Genomic DNA, 15190 nt, shown 5'->3' on the forward strand with positions numbered 1-15190 from the left:
TCCATTTACATTATACATGCTTCCCTTAGGCAATATCATCAGAAGACATTGCATACTTTTCACTGTTATGGAGATGACACCCAACTCTATCTGTCCATGAAGCCAGGTAACGCACACCAATTAGTTAAACTGCAGGAATGTCTTAAAGACATAAAGACCTGGATGGCCGCTAACTTTCTGCTTCTTAATTCAGATAAAACTGAGGTTATTGTTTTCGGCCCTGAAAATCTTAGAAATATGGTATCTAACCAGATTCTTACTCTGGGTGGCATTACCTTGGCCCCCAGTAGCACTGTGAGGAACCTTGGAGTGATTTTTGACCAGGATATGTCCTTCAGTGCACATATTAAACAAATATGCAGGACTGCTTTCTTCCATTTGCACAACATCTCTAAAATTAGAAATATCCTGTCTCAGAGTGACGCTGAAAAACTAGTTCATGCATTTATTACTTCCAGGCTGGACTACTGTAATTCATTATTATCAGGATGTCCTAAAAACTCCCTGAAAAGCCTTCAGTTAATCCAAAATGCTGCAGCAAGAGTCCTGACAGGGACTAGAAAGAGAGAGCAGATTTCTCCTGTTTTGTCTTCCCTTCATTGGCTTCCTGTTAAATCCAGAATTGAATTCCAAATCCTGCTCCTCACATACAAGGTCTTAAATAATCAGGCCCCATCTTATCTTAATGACCTTGTAGTGCCATATCACCCCATTAGAGCAATTCGTTCTCACACTGCAGGCCTACTTGCTGTTCCTAAAGTATTTAAAAGTAGAATGGGAGGCAGAGCCTTCAATTTTCAGGCCCCTCTTCTGTGGAACCAGCTTCCAGTTTGGATTCGGGAGACAGACACTATCTGTACTTTCAAGATTAGGCTTGAAATGTTCCTTTTTGCTAAAGCATATAGTTAGGGCTGGATCAGGTGACCCTGAACCATCCCTTAGTTATGCTGCAATAGGTGTAGACTGCTGGGGGATTCCCATGATGCATTGAGTATTTCATTTTCAGTCACCTTTCTCACTCATTATGTGTTAACAGGCCTCTCTGCATTGAATCACACTTGTTATTAATCTCTGTCTCTCTTCCACAGCATGTCTGTCATCCTGTCTTCCGTCTCTCATCCCAACCGGTCGTAGCAGATGGCCCCGCCCCTCCCTGAGCCTGGCTCTGCCGGAGGTTTCTTCCTGTTAAAAGGGAGTTTTTCTTTCCCACTGTTGCCAAAGTGCTTGCTCATATGGGGTCATATGATTGTTGAGTTTTTTCTCTGAATGTATTATTGTAGGGTCTACCTTACAATATAAAGCACCTTGAGGCAACTGTTGTTGTGATTTGGCGCTATATAAATAAAACTGAATTGAACTGAACTCCAAGTTTGGAGAAAATCTCAGAAGCGGCTGTGTACAGTTTTTAGGCTGTAGTTTTCTTTTCTCACAGTTTAATTGGGAGATTGTGAAAACCAGAGATGACATAACAGGGACACAGCTAGAAACTAGTAGAAACCTATAGGCTAAATCAGATATCTCGCCCCTGCCCCTAAAGACAGCTGAACCAGGATTCATATGAGCACATCGTGTTGCTGCACTGATGCATGCACACAGCTGAAGTTCACAACAGTGATGAGACGTATTTCCACTTCTTAGAGCAGTAAAGCTGTTGTAATTAGTAATTAGTAATTATAACTACAGGTACAGACACTCTGGACAGACCATTAATGAAGCTATAATATCACGCAACTTTGTGTATTCATAATAAAGGTAATACTTGGGTTTATTTTTGATCAAACTCACCCAGCAGTTTTTATTCAGACACAACAGGTGATTTTTGTTATGTGCAGTTTATTGTCACAGTGACCACAGAAAAGAAAATCATAGATTCAAAATCAGCACCCAGTAATATTACTGGAGACAGATATGAGTTTGGTAGGACTCACCATGCCAATGCATTTCTTCAGAATATTCCAAACACTGAAGTTATTTCTGGAGATCATTTCAGCTGGCAGCTTTTTCCTGGATCGAATAAGAAAAATGATATTAAGCAACAAAAACTGTTTTAATAGATATCAAGGCTATTATCAATTCTGCTTAGAGCTCATATTTCTCATTAGTTCTCTTATTGATTCCTAAACAATTTTCTTTGTGGAAAAATAAGCCTATAAATCTTTTCAGCATCAACGTGTCTTTTATTGCCAGAGTGTGAACACAGTAGATAGAGACTGAGGAGTGCAAATATTCTGATGTAATGAGTTTGACTGTTGTTTCCTAATGTGAAGCATGCAGGTATTTATAGAGGCAACTCGCAGCCTGCTTTTTGATTGCCATCCTCATTGCTGCACCAGCAGTAACTCCAAATGCTCTGCAGAGGAAGCGTTTGTAAGCTGACAGTTTAAAAATGTGGTTGCAATGCTCTCTGGTCACTACCATGAGCGTTCCTTCAAAGGGACTGACAGAAAAATAAATGACCCAGCATACAGTATCACTCACACACACACACAGGCGACAAAAACAACTCTGTGTCTTGAGCCAACATGTTTACCATTACAGCAATTGCTCAGGTGCCAGTCAGACTCACATCCTGACAAATATGTTTTTAGTGTTCTCTCCCTGCAAAGGAACTGGTCAAATGCTTGTTTTTTTTATATCAGGCTATTTACAGCAGTTCTCAGAGGAGGGGACTGGAAACAGATAGGTTTTGCTAATTAGTGATTATAAACTAACATTCATGTCTTTGGGAGGAGGCTGAAATATCAGGTGAGAGCATCCTAACTCCACATGACCATCCACCTCTGGAACGTCTAGTGCAGAGGTGTCCAGAGACCTTCTGGCAGAGGACAGCGATGGCAGAGTTGGAAGAGCAGACAAAACCTATTGCAGCCACTGGGGTTGATGTGATCTTCTCTAAACTAGTCTAATCTAATCTGTTACACTCGAATAAAGCAGCTCTGGCAACATTATTCACACTGGGTCAGCTGATACAGAGGATGCCCAATGTTCTGCATGATACAAAATGCCACAAATTTCAGTTACTTTAAAATATGCTTAATTTTTTGAAGAATGTAATTCACAGTTTTAAATTAGTCTTAAATACACACATAATATCTTTTATCGTCTGAGGTTGATTATAACTGTCCTCCGACTACTCAGATTTTTTACTCCAGTTCGAGTATCTAGTAGTAAATTAGTTGTCAGTACAACGCTTTTTATGTTAATATAACATTAGTGGACATTGGTACTAACATGCATTACATGGACTATGTAATACACAACTGGCAGATGATATATGGTTATTGGTTTAATGGAGAGATGCAACACTATTCTTTTAAATAATATCCCCTCGTTTTCTGATTTAATTAGAGTGTTTTAATACAAAGTAGTTCCCAAATCGTGCACCCAAACATTAATATTGTCAATACACAAAAAAATAGTGAATAACTTTTAAATTTACTATATTAGTACATATCAACAGCCCTAACTAATAGTGAGGGGAAGAGAATTTGGGAAGAAGTGAAACTGATCACTTTTACCATCTAAAGAAAAAGAAAACAGGCAATTTAAGCCACCGATGTCGTGGCTTCAGCTGGACTCAGGATGTCAACAGCCTTCAGCTCGAGTGTGCCATTAATAGAGAACAACTAATGCTAACATGGTGGCAAGCAATTTAAAGAGGCAAGAGGAAACCAAGCATCCATTCAGCGAGAGACTTTGCCTACTGTGAAAGAGCACAGTATGTAAACCACAGGCAGCAATAACATTTGTTTGACTGTGTAAAAAGTGTCTGATAAGGAGGTGGATGCACGTTATAGTTCACCTCATTATAGTCTGTGAATACAGGCAAACATTGGAATCTTGGTTTTCTCTTTTTTTCTTTTGAAAATTACTAAATGTGTATATATTCAAGGATTCCAAGGTGTTTGATGTCATTCTAACACATGTATTCACATGAGGTGAAACAAAATTGTGCACCTAGGTTCCGTGTAAAAGCCAAGAGAACACAAAAGAGCAATACAGGAAAAAAGGAAAAGAAAAAGTATATACAGTGTCAGTACAAATAAGACCATTTTCTAAAAATAATGAAATTGTGTGCAGTGGAAAGACAAGTGGCTTCATATGTCTGTTTCCTCTAGCTGGGAGCAGCAGAGACTACAGAGCACCACCAGAGTTCAACCATCTTGCAGCCTGAAGAAGCAGCTGTTCCTCAGTCTGGTGGTTCTGCTCTTGATGCTCCGCAGCATCCAGCCTGAGGGGAGTGGGACAAACAGTCTGTTTCCTGGATAAGTAGGGTCTTTCAAGACAGAGAGGCCCTTTTCCTGCTAGTGTAGATGTCTGTGGTGACGGTGGTCTGGGGGCTGCTGCCAAGAATGCTCTGTGCAGCTTTCACCACCCTCTGCGGAGACTTCCTCTCTACCACAAAGCATGACATCACACAATGATGCAGGAGCACGGGACACTCTTCACCACACATCTCTAAGTTCAGAACTCATGATCGATCATCTGTCTCCATCTTATTCTATCCCTAGCACCCTCCTCGCACACACCAACCCTTTCACTCTTGCTGCTATTCTTCTGTCATAAATCATCCCGACACTTGTCTCCTCTCCTAACTACCTACAAACTCCTTTTCACCTCTCTTATGCACTGCTCATTGCTTTAAATGGTTGACCCCAGATACTTGTGCACCTTCACTCTGTTTGCTCCTTGCAGCCTCACTAAATTTCATTACTCTTTTCTCTAGAGCATACCTCCACCTCTCCAGGTTCTTTTCCACCTGCTCCCACTCTCACTATAAATATAAATATAACAATATCATCGTCAAACATCATAGCATCAGGGAGACTCCTTTATCAATCTCTCCATCACTCCTGCAAACAAGAAGGGGCTCAGTGTCAGTCCCCACCTTGAGCCTATCTGCTACTCATCATACATATCTTGTACTACCCTCACATATTTTCTCCTTACTTCCACATGCAGTACACCAGTTCCCCTCTTGACACTCTATCCTACACTTTCTCTGGAACTAAAGGCTGTAAATTATGAAAGGAGATACTGTAACCCTAGAAAAGACCACTTCTATCATGAGATAACCTTTCAGAGGATCGAGGTGATCACTCAGAACAGCTCTGCGTCAATGAAGTGATTATGTTTTTCCGTAATTATTCCCCGCGTGTGCACGGCCCCTCACCTGCGCTCCCACACTCCATTCTCCTGTGTGGCATCTTTAAAGCTGACCTCGCAGGAATCATCTGACTCCAGCCCTGGGGATGATGAGCAAGAGCGGGAGTAGTAGGAGAAGACAAAATAAGTATACAGGCACAAGAAATAACTATACATAATTAACTAATTTGGGCCTTCGTCGGCATGTCTCACCTGTCTCAGCGTCGAAAAACTCCTCCTCGCTGTTCATACTGAGCAGACAAAGTAGCTGCAGGTTACTCAGAAGTCATGTTTCCACCGTTGGCCTGTCCCTGGAGCCCAGCCTCCCTCCGAGCATCACAGACAGCAGCACCCACCACCTACAACGACACCGGCAGCGTCAACACCAAGCGGGACAGTCACACATTACTCACCGTATGAGTAATGTAATCAAAACAAAAACAGCTTCCTCTCCGGCTGTCAGTCACCGTGCTCCTCTAAATAAAAAGCCAGTAGTTAGCTTTAAGACTAGCTAACGAGCCCTTAGCATCGCTGCTGCAGATGGTGTAAATGTCTGCTGGGCAAAAAATGATGTAACAACATCAACACAGTCAACAACAAACCACCGCCGGCACTGACATTTAAACACAGCTCAGTCACATATACCTGTGAGTTCAGGTCAAATTAATGCTCCGGTAACATAAACAACCGAGGGCTGGGGTGCCTCTGGAAGTAGGCGGAAGTGGGCGGCAAGGACACCACGATTGGCAGGTTCGTCAGCCAATCAGAGCGCAGGCTGCATAGGTCCAGAAATAAAGGGCAAAGAGCAGACGTGGGGTCCAAAGGCTATTTTTGCACATAACCAATAATGTGACATTAAAAAAGGCAACGCTGGGCTCAGGCTGGATGGACCAGACTCTTTAAATATTAATATGTATTAAGTGATTATTATAAGTTTATTATTTTATTTTATTTATACCAGCAACACAGGCGCACATAGAAGCTAAAGGGTTTGTAATCATGAGTTTAAACTGACCAAGACTTACTAAATATTTAAATAAATCTGCAGTTGTTTATATGCATGCAAATTATTTAGGCTGCAGAGCCCCTTAAATGTTAGATGTCGAGATCACGGTTGTTTTGCTCACTTAGAAGTAGTAAATCTTTATTTTTTAAATATGTAACATTAACTGTACCTTAATTTGTACATTTTATACGATCTTTAGCTTTTAATACAGGTGCAAATTCACCCCTGACATGGAAATAAATGATGGATTGATGAGTTTGTGGTAACATCCTCAGGCAATCTTAGTTCATGTACATTTTGTGTGGTTGGAATGATAGATGGATGGTCTATTATAGTGTAACATTGAAATGCAGGTAAAATTATATCTCAAAGATGACATATCAATGGGTTGTTTAAAATTTTTAGAGGTTTCTTTTGTTTGTTTGTTTTATTTGTTTTTAACATTTTGGAATATTCTTCTAGGTTAAAGCTTCCTTGCCTGAATTTTTTAGCAGGAAAAGGGAAAATTAAGGTTCTTTTGTGCTACAAACTAAGTGCTAGTTTTCATTTTTCAGTTGCTGAAATATTACAATTTATCCAATAATTAGACTATAAATCTATATTAATTCAACCAAATCATTAAGGATTATGGTTTCATTGTGTCAGCTCTGTGATATAAAGCCTACATTTCCACATGCCACTGATTTTTTTATAAAGCACCCACTAAGATATTTAATTGATTCACGTTGAGCTGATAAAATGCAGTGAGGCAGTACGGAAGCCCATCAATAAATAGCAAGGAGTTCATTCTCTTTAATAAGCCTTTAAGTGCACATAAATGTTAAGTCATTATTACAATAAATTGTTGTAAATGCATTGTGGTGCAGACGCACTGTAGCTTTTGTGCAGAAGCTTCTCAGCCATCCAGTTCACTGTGGTCTAAGGAGCTTGGACTGAATTCTTGAGGACATTTCACCTCTCATCCAAGAGGCTTCTCCATGTTAAGTCATTATTATAAAAATTGTTGTAAATGGATTGTAGTGCACCAAAGAAGCCTCTTAAATGCTTGGATAAGAGGTGAAAAATCTAAAAGTAATTTAAAGAAGTCCAGTTGCTTTCTTCACAAGCTCCTTAGAAGGTAAGATCGGCTCTTCCTGAACACTGAAGATTAAAAAAGAAAAATTTTTATTTTTCACAACCTGACAACCCAGATGTTCTTATAATGGTTCATAAAGCACTAGTAAATGATTCATAACCCACTAACTATCATTGAAAAATGTGGCAGAAAAAGAGCCGCTTGTGTAGTCAGCTGAAAAGCAGGTGGTTTTGACACTTGACTCGATGGAAGCATTATCAACATTATCTTAAGAGCCATTTATTTTATTGTGCCTGTCCTTTGCTCTGTTCTGTGATGGGAGTCTTCATGGACATCACCACCCTGTGCATCTCCACTCATCCACTCCTGTATCCAGAGAGCAAAGGTGTGACAGAGGTGTGGAAGGATGATGGGAGAGGAACCGGACTCTGTTTGGTTATTATAACAGCTGGTTAATAGTATAATAGCTGGCTGATGAAGATTTAGGTTGTTGTTAACCGGAAGAGAAAACATCTCATGTCCATTACAAACCACAAAGACCTGGCTGTGGTCCTTTCAAACACAGCTCCAGTATCCACAAGGTGGCAGCTTTACACAAACATTCCTCTTGCTTTATTCATTCTGCTTCACTTTTATTTTTGCAGACATGGCCTTGTAAACATTTACAAACATTACTGGCCAATATTTCAACAATAATTTTCAGTTTAAAACTAAATAGGTATTAAATTAGAGCAACACTACACAGAGGGGAATTGTGCAAACACCCTTTTAAAGGGCAGACCTGTTATGTTTGAACTTATTTTCTGTAATATATACAGTGGAAGATGAAATGCTAAGCAAGGTTTAAAATAATGAGGTACAAGCAATCCTTGTGAGCCACAAAACTCAGGCTTCATTTGAGCTAAATGCTCTATTTCAGGCATTTTTTTCTACTCCTTGCTCTGTTTGTTTTTTTTTTTTATTACAGCAGCACCACCTGCTGTTCTAACCTTGTGTATGGCATGCAAGGTGCAGCCAATCAGAAGAAAGCTGGCTGAAAAGCAGATGAGCTGAACTGAATTGATGCGAATACAGTATCAGTGAGGAGCTGCAAAAAGACCCGGTATACATATATATATATATATGTAGAAAATGATTATTCTGAGCTATAAAACATGCAAATGTAGTCTGGTAGAGGCGGATAAAAAATGTGACTGGGAATTAAGATCATTCATTCATAGTAGTAGTTGGTTAGTTGGGTTAATTGCTTGTCAGATTTCTAAAAGGAGAAAGTGGAAGCCAAGGGCAAGAAAACAGCTTAACACTAGAATTACTGAGCCTTTTTTTCCTGGTGCAAGTCCCTACCACTACATTTACTAGCCCTGCGCAAATTTGTGTAAATTCCCCTGAACCTAACACCTCCTAGCACCCTGCTGAGATTTTCACAGGCCTTCAGCTCCATTGTTCTCCTGCTTTTGTTGTGCAAACACAGCCTCCCCCAAACCCCAACCAGGAGAGATTCAGGTCTTTCCTTCCAATCATTTTAAGACTTTACAACAAGTACCTGCAGCCTACAACACACCATGGTAGTTTATATGTGCAGTATTTTTCATACGCAATATTAGTTCTTGTCAATCCCTGTCACTACATTGTGTGCCTGTCCATAAAGATATATACACAATGTTGTACATATAATTATATATCCACTCTGTACATAATATACATGCAGTCTATTTATACATACATACACACATACATAATACACACACACCAATATTTTTCAATACACGTGTCCATATTTATGTTTCCAGATTGTTTGTATAGTGCACTTTCTATACTGTGTTCTTGGTACAGTTTTTATTTTTATTATTATTTTTGCTCCGTTTGTCTTGCACTGTCCACTTTTCTGCAATGACAATGCAGATTTTCCACCTGTGGGACTAATAAAGACAGATTAGCTACGTTTGTGTTTGTGTTTGTGCAACATTTGCATTTGTTTACTCTGAGTCACGAATTTCTGACACAGGTAAACCTGCTGCGATTCCTGTTGCAGCTGTCTTGCACCTGGCACTGCCTGGCACGAGACACTTCTAAGCACTGAAGTGGAGAATACCTCTCGCTGTGTAGTGTCTTTTGCAAGTTGAGGAAGTTCTCGCCGGACTTTATTCACCGTGCCCAGTAACGTTGTTTTGCACTGCATGAAGACATATTTGATCTCCAAATCCGTGGCCATCCAGAACTTGATCCCAAATTTTTCTGGCTTGTTTGCGATATACTGTGTGAATGGACAACGAACCTTGGTAGGGAACAGCTGTTCATCTATGGTCATGTGTTCTCCTGGAGTGAAACTCTTAGCACAGTTCTCGTTGAAGCGTGTCCAGATGTCGGAGATCGCTGCAAATTTGTCTGTTTTCACCCGTTCTGCCCGCGTGTCCTTGTCATCAAATCGAAGGTGTTGCAAAATTGAAATGAATCTATCTCGGGGCATTGTCTCTTTGATTACTGGCACCAGAAATCTTTCTGACCAGCAATCCACAATGGCACCAACAGGACACATGATTGCTCTTACAAACAGGATTGAAATGAATGCCATCAGTTCATGAACTGACAAATTCCAGTCCTGCTCTGATCTGCGAGCTTGATGGACCGTACACTCCCTGATGGGGAGTAATTAAAATAATTAGAGAATGGTAAATTTACATGAAGCTCACTGTAAATGGGTTTATATAAATATCATATGTAATATGTCAATGACAAACCTTAGCAGACTCTGTGGGTCCAGCTGCGCAGTGAAGCACGAGCGATTTGCTACTGCACTGGGCATTCCAATGTCCTCCTCAACCCACACAGTGCCGTCTTTTGCCGTGTGGCAAAAGAACTGAGGGTCCGGAATTTATTTTTTATCCATCCATCCATCTTCATCCGCTTTATCCGAGGCCGGGTCGCGGGGGCAGCAGCCTAAGCAGAGAAGCCCAGACCTCCCTCTCCCCAGCCACCTCCTCCAGCTTATCCGGGAACACACATGCGTTCCCAGGCCAGCCGAGAGATATAATCTCTCCAGCGTGTCCTGGGTCTGCCCTGGGCCTCCTCCCGGTGGGACATGCCCGAACACCTCACCCAGGAGGCGCCCAGGAGGCATCCTTGTCAGATGCCCGAACCACCTCAACTGGCTCCTTTCGATGTGGAGGAGCAGCGGCTCTACTCTGAGCCCCTCCCGGATGGCCGAACTTCTCACCCTATCTCTAAGGGAGAGGCCAGCCACCCTTCGGAGGAAGCTCATTTCTGCCGCTTGTATCCGCGATCTCGTTCTTTCGGTCACTACCCACAGCTCGTGGCCATAGGTGAGGGTAGGGACGTAGATCGACCGGTAAATTGAGAGCTTCGCTTTTACACTCAGCTCCCTCTTCACCACGACGGACCGGTGCAGCGTCCGCATCACTGCAGCCGCAGCACCAATCCGTCTGTCGATCTCCGGCTCCCTTCTCCCATCACTCGCGAACAAGACCCCGAGATACTTGAACTCCTCCACTGGGGCAGGAACTCATCCCCGACCCGGAGTGGGCACTCCACCCTTTTCCGGCTGAGAACCATGGCCTCAGATTTGGAGGTGCTGATCCTCATTCCCGCTTCACACTCGGCTGCGAACCGCTCCAGTGCAAGCTGGAGGCCTTCACCCGATGAAGCCAACAGAACCACATCATCCGCAAAAAGCAGAGATGAGATTCTGAGGCCACCGAAGCGAAAGCCCTCCGCCACTTGGCTGCGCCTAGAAATCCTGTCCATAAAAATTATGAACAGAACCGGTGGGTTTTAAATGCACCTTAGAACACACATACATCAACAGTACATATGAGCGGGTGGAGGGAGGTTTGGAGTCTTCCTACACCCCCGTTCTCTGCGGCCTGCTGGAGCAGGGGGGCTAGGAGGAGGAGTTGGCCGTCCGACTGGGGTCTGGTGTATGGGGCCTCCCTGCTGCTGCGGAGTCGGGGCGGTCTGCTTCTCCCCACCGCAGGGAAAAGGGTTACACCACCTGAGTCTGGGTGCAGTTTCCCCTCCAGGGCAAGGGTACCTAGACTCGGGGCTTAGAGTACGCTTGGGGAGTGTGATTGTGTGTACAGCGTCTCTCTATGTCTGTCTCCACGTTGGGTGAGTGTTGAGCAATTGTATATGAGAGCATGAGGGTGGGAATAGATGTTTGTATCTGTGTGTGCCTGTTTGTCTGTGTCTATATGTCAGGTTGGGTATCAGGCGCCACCTCTCTGGGGACATCTCAGGCCCTCCAAGGTTTGAGGCCCATCTCCCCACCACTTCCCCTGCCGGTGGCGGACGCCTCAGACATCGGTGCGTTGGTGGTTCTCTGTCTCCGGGGTGGGCGCCCAGGTACCACCGGCTCACTCCTTGGCGGCTGCTTATTGGGGCCTGGAGCCTGGGGCTCGCTCGGGCCACTTTGGGGATGGGGTGCCCTCGGCCTCACGGCCCGGGGCTCGGCCACTCAGGCACAGCTGGCTGCCGGTGGAGCTCACGGGCACGTCACTGCAACCCCTGGATTCTGCTCGCGGCTGCTGAGTGACCCCTCATCTGGGACTCTCCTCAGCTCTTTCTGGGATAGTGGCGCGGCTGCCCCTCTGTTGGTCTTCCTTGGTCTCTTGTGTTCTGGGGGCCTCTGGATGTCTGGAGTCTTGATCTCCTCCATACCTGCTTCATGCCCTGGAGGTCGGGGCAGTGGCCCCCACACCCTCTAGCAGATCATTACATGAAGGAACCTTTTTAAAACAAGCGCGTTCATGCTCACAGGTGTACACACGGGTGATCACACACACAAACTACACCCTTTTGGCTCCTACCTCAAAGCACACTGTGCGCTGTCGATCTCACGTGCTGCACAATAATGTTTAATATTTAGTATTTACTGTCATATTCCCATATATCATTGTGATCTTGTTTATTACTCTCGTTTTTTCTTCTGCTTTCTTTTTTCTTTCTCAACAGGTGATCCAGGTGATCGATATATGTACTTTTTGTCTGCTTATTCTGTTGGTTTTGTTTTTGCCCTTTTCCCCGTCCCTCTTCTCAGCTGTTTTTCTTTCCTCTTTCTTTCTCCACGTTCTCTCCTCCAGTCAAGTCTGTCCCGTATTCAGCAAGTGAAAATAAAATAAACAATAAAAAGTTGAATCAAATGGACCATTACGGCAAGGCTGGGATGGTCCATTTGGTAAAGTAAATCCGTTGGGCATCTTTCTTCGCCTTTAGACAATAATTCTGATGGCAAAAGAGCCAAACGGGACAGGTTAATAAAAAAAAAAAAAAAAAAAAAAAAAAAAGACAAAGGGCAGCCCTGGCGGAGCCCATCACCCACCGGGAACGAGTCCGACTTATTGCCGGCAATGCGAACCAAACTCTTGCAACGGTTGTATAGGGATCGAATGGCCCGTAGCAATGGGCCAGACACCCCATACTCCCGCAACACCTCCCACAGGACACCCCGAGGGACACGGTCGAATGCCTTCTCCAAGTCCACAAAACACATGTAGACTGGTTGGGCAAACTCCCATGCACCCTCAAGTATCCTTGAGAGGATAAAGAGCTGGTCCAGTGTTCCGCGACCATTATTTTTTATGTTTTTTGTTTTTTAATTTTTGCTATTTTTACATGAACAGGCAGAGGAGAGAACATGCAAAGCTGGAGAGATCACATATGCTACTCATGTCAGTGTATCAGCAACTATTGATTCTGTTTTCACACAATTTTTTTATAAATTAAACAGACTTGTTTTTCCATATATTGTGAATGTGTATCTTTCATATTTGCAGGTCAGTCAATGTGTGGGATATTTTGTATAGATACAGCAGGCATTTTTGAGGGTTGTAACACAGATTTTTCTCTTGGCTTGGATCGGAGCTACTCTGAGTGAACAAATGCAAATGTACCAGGCCTCAAAGATAATGGGTGGTTTGCACAACAAAAGCAGGAGGAGAATCGAGCTGACGACTTGTGAAAACTTCAACAGGGGTGATTAACACCTCGGGACTCTCACCAGAAAATAAAAAAGTCAGTAATTCTAGGAGGTCTTAGGTTCAGGGGATTTACGCAAATTTGCGCAGGGCTAATAAATCTAGTAGTAGGGACTTGCACCAGGAAAAAAAAGGCTCAGTAATTCTAGTGTTAACACCCCGCTGAGATTTTCACAGGCTTTCAGCTCCATTGTTCTCCTGCTTTTGTTGGAGAACACACCCTCCCCCAACCAGGAGAGATTTGTGTATGTGTAGGAGTGGCATTGCTTGACTACAGCACAGTGCTGTGCATAAAAGCAGACCGACCAGGAGGGAGAATCATTTCTTCTTCGCATTTCTGAGAACGCACAACAGGATGGCCTCCGTATCACTGCCACGCAGGAAGAACCTCTCCACGCAACAGACTTTGGCCTTGCTTCAGGAAATGGACGAAGCGGATTCTGATGGAGGAGGGGTTTCATTTGTCCAGCAGGCCACTGATGCCTCCTCAGAAGAATCTGAAAAGGAGACGGAACAAGAACCCAACATGCCTCCACGGAAGAGGCCCTGTGGTACTGGGAAGCCCAGCCAGAGCCACACGGCAAAAGACGGCACTGTGTGGGTTGAGGAGGACATTGGAATGCCCAGTGCAGAAGCAAATCGCTCGTGCTTCACTGCGCAAGCTGGACCCACAGAGTTTGCTAAGGTTTGTCACTGCCATATTACATATGATATTTATATAAACCCATTTACAGTGAGCTTCATGTAAATTTACCATTCTCTATTTGTTTATCTTCCGACAGCGTAAGATTACAAGTGTGCTCCAAAGCTTCCTTTGCCTGTTAGACGTGGGAATGCTGCACACCATCAGGGAGTGTACGGTCCATCAAGCCCGCAGATCAGAGCAGGACTGGAATTTGTCAGTTCATGAACTGATGGCATTCATTTCAATCCTGTTTGTAAGAGCAATCATGTGTCCTGTTGGTGCCATTGTGGATTGCTGGTCAGAAAGATTTCTGGTGCCAGTAATCAAAGAGACAATGCCCCGAGATAGATTCATTTCAATTATGCAACACCTTCGATTTGATGACAAGGACACGCGGGCAGAACGGGTGAAAACAGACAAATTTGCAGCGATCTCCGACATCTGGACACGCTTCAACGAGAACTGTGCTAAGAGTTTCACTCCAGGAGAACACATGACCATAGATGAACAGCTGTTCCCTACCAAGGTTCGTTGTCCATTCACACAGTATATCGCAAACAAGCCAGAAAAATTTGGGATCAAGTTCTGGATGGCCACGGACTTGGACACCAAATATGTCTGCAGTGCATCTCCTTACTTGGGAAAGGACCCCAGTCGTCAGAAGGAAGAGAGGCTGGCAGAGAACGTGGTCATGAAACTGATGGAGCCGTTTTTGGATGATGGGAGAAATGTCACAACGGACAATTTCTTTACTTCACTGTCACTGTCGCACAGACTGCTGCAGCGCAAAACAACGTTACTGGGCACGGTGAATAAAGTCCGGCATGAACTTCCTCAACTTGCACGGATGTATTCTGTAAGATCAGCAACACGCAGGTGGCCAGTAGCAGTTTTCTACAATATGCTGGACCTGGCGGCGGGGAATGCCTACATTTTGTACACGGCATGTACAGGGTGGAGAGGCAAAAGAAGATTGTTTCTAAGTCTTCTAGCTCAGGAACTTCGTTGCCGATTCATGCAGCACAAGGAAATATTCGCACAGGCTGCTGGAGCTGCTGTGCCAGGGACTGGAAAGACAACGCAGTGCCAGGTGCAAAAGAGCTGCAACAGGAATCGCAGCAGGTTTACCTGTGCAACATGTCACAAATTCACCTGTGCCAAATGCAGGGATGATGAACACTGGGTCTGCAAACGCTGTAAAGTTTGAAACACTTTGAAATAAAACAGACTTGTGTATCAGTATACTTTGAATGTGTGTCTTTTGTATCGATATGGCATGAATTTCTGAA

The 15190-nt window shown here is 43.6% G+C and overlaps 1 protein-coding gene across 2 annotated transcripts in view; it reads right to left on the minus strand.

Moving 5' to 3' along the window:
• The window catches only part of LOC116317177 (oxysterol-binding protein-related protein 2-like), a 28654-nt gene that overhangs the window by 12652 nt on the left and 812 nt on the right, over window positions 1-15190 (minus strand). Inside the window, exons 1-4 of one of the 2 annotated variants that reach the window (XM_031735864.2) lie at window positions 5791-5879; window positions 5359-5504; window positions 5174-5246; window positions 1929-2004 (exon numbers count right to left, since the gene is read on the minus strand). In XM_031735864.2, coding sequence (XP_031591724.1) covers window positions 1929-2004; window positions 5174-5246; window positions 5359-5395 — 186 coding nt within the window. In that variant the 5' untranslated portion in view covers window positions 5396-5504; window positions 5791-5879. Of the gene's footprint in view, window positions 1-1928; window positions 2005-5173; window positions 5247-5358; window positions 5505-5790; window positions 5880-15190 lie in introns of those variants that run through there. The other variant, XM_039604199.1, reaches the window with a different exon arrangement.

Source organism: Oreochromis aureus, linkage group 20, assembly GCF_013358895.1.
Source record: "Oreochromis aureus strain Israel breed Guangdong linkage group 20, ZZ_aureus, whole genome shotgun sequence".
Classification (NCBI taxonomy): domain Eukaryota; kingdom Metazoa; phylum Chordata; class Actinopteri; order Cichliformes; family Cichlidae; genus Oreochromis; species Oreochromis aureus.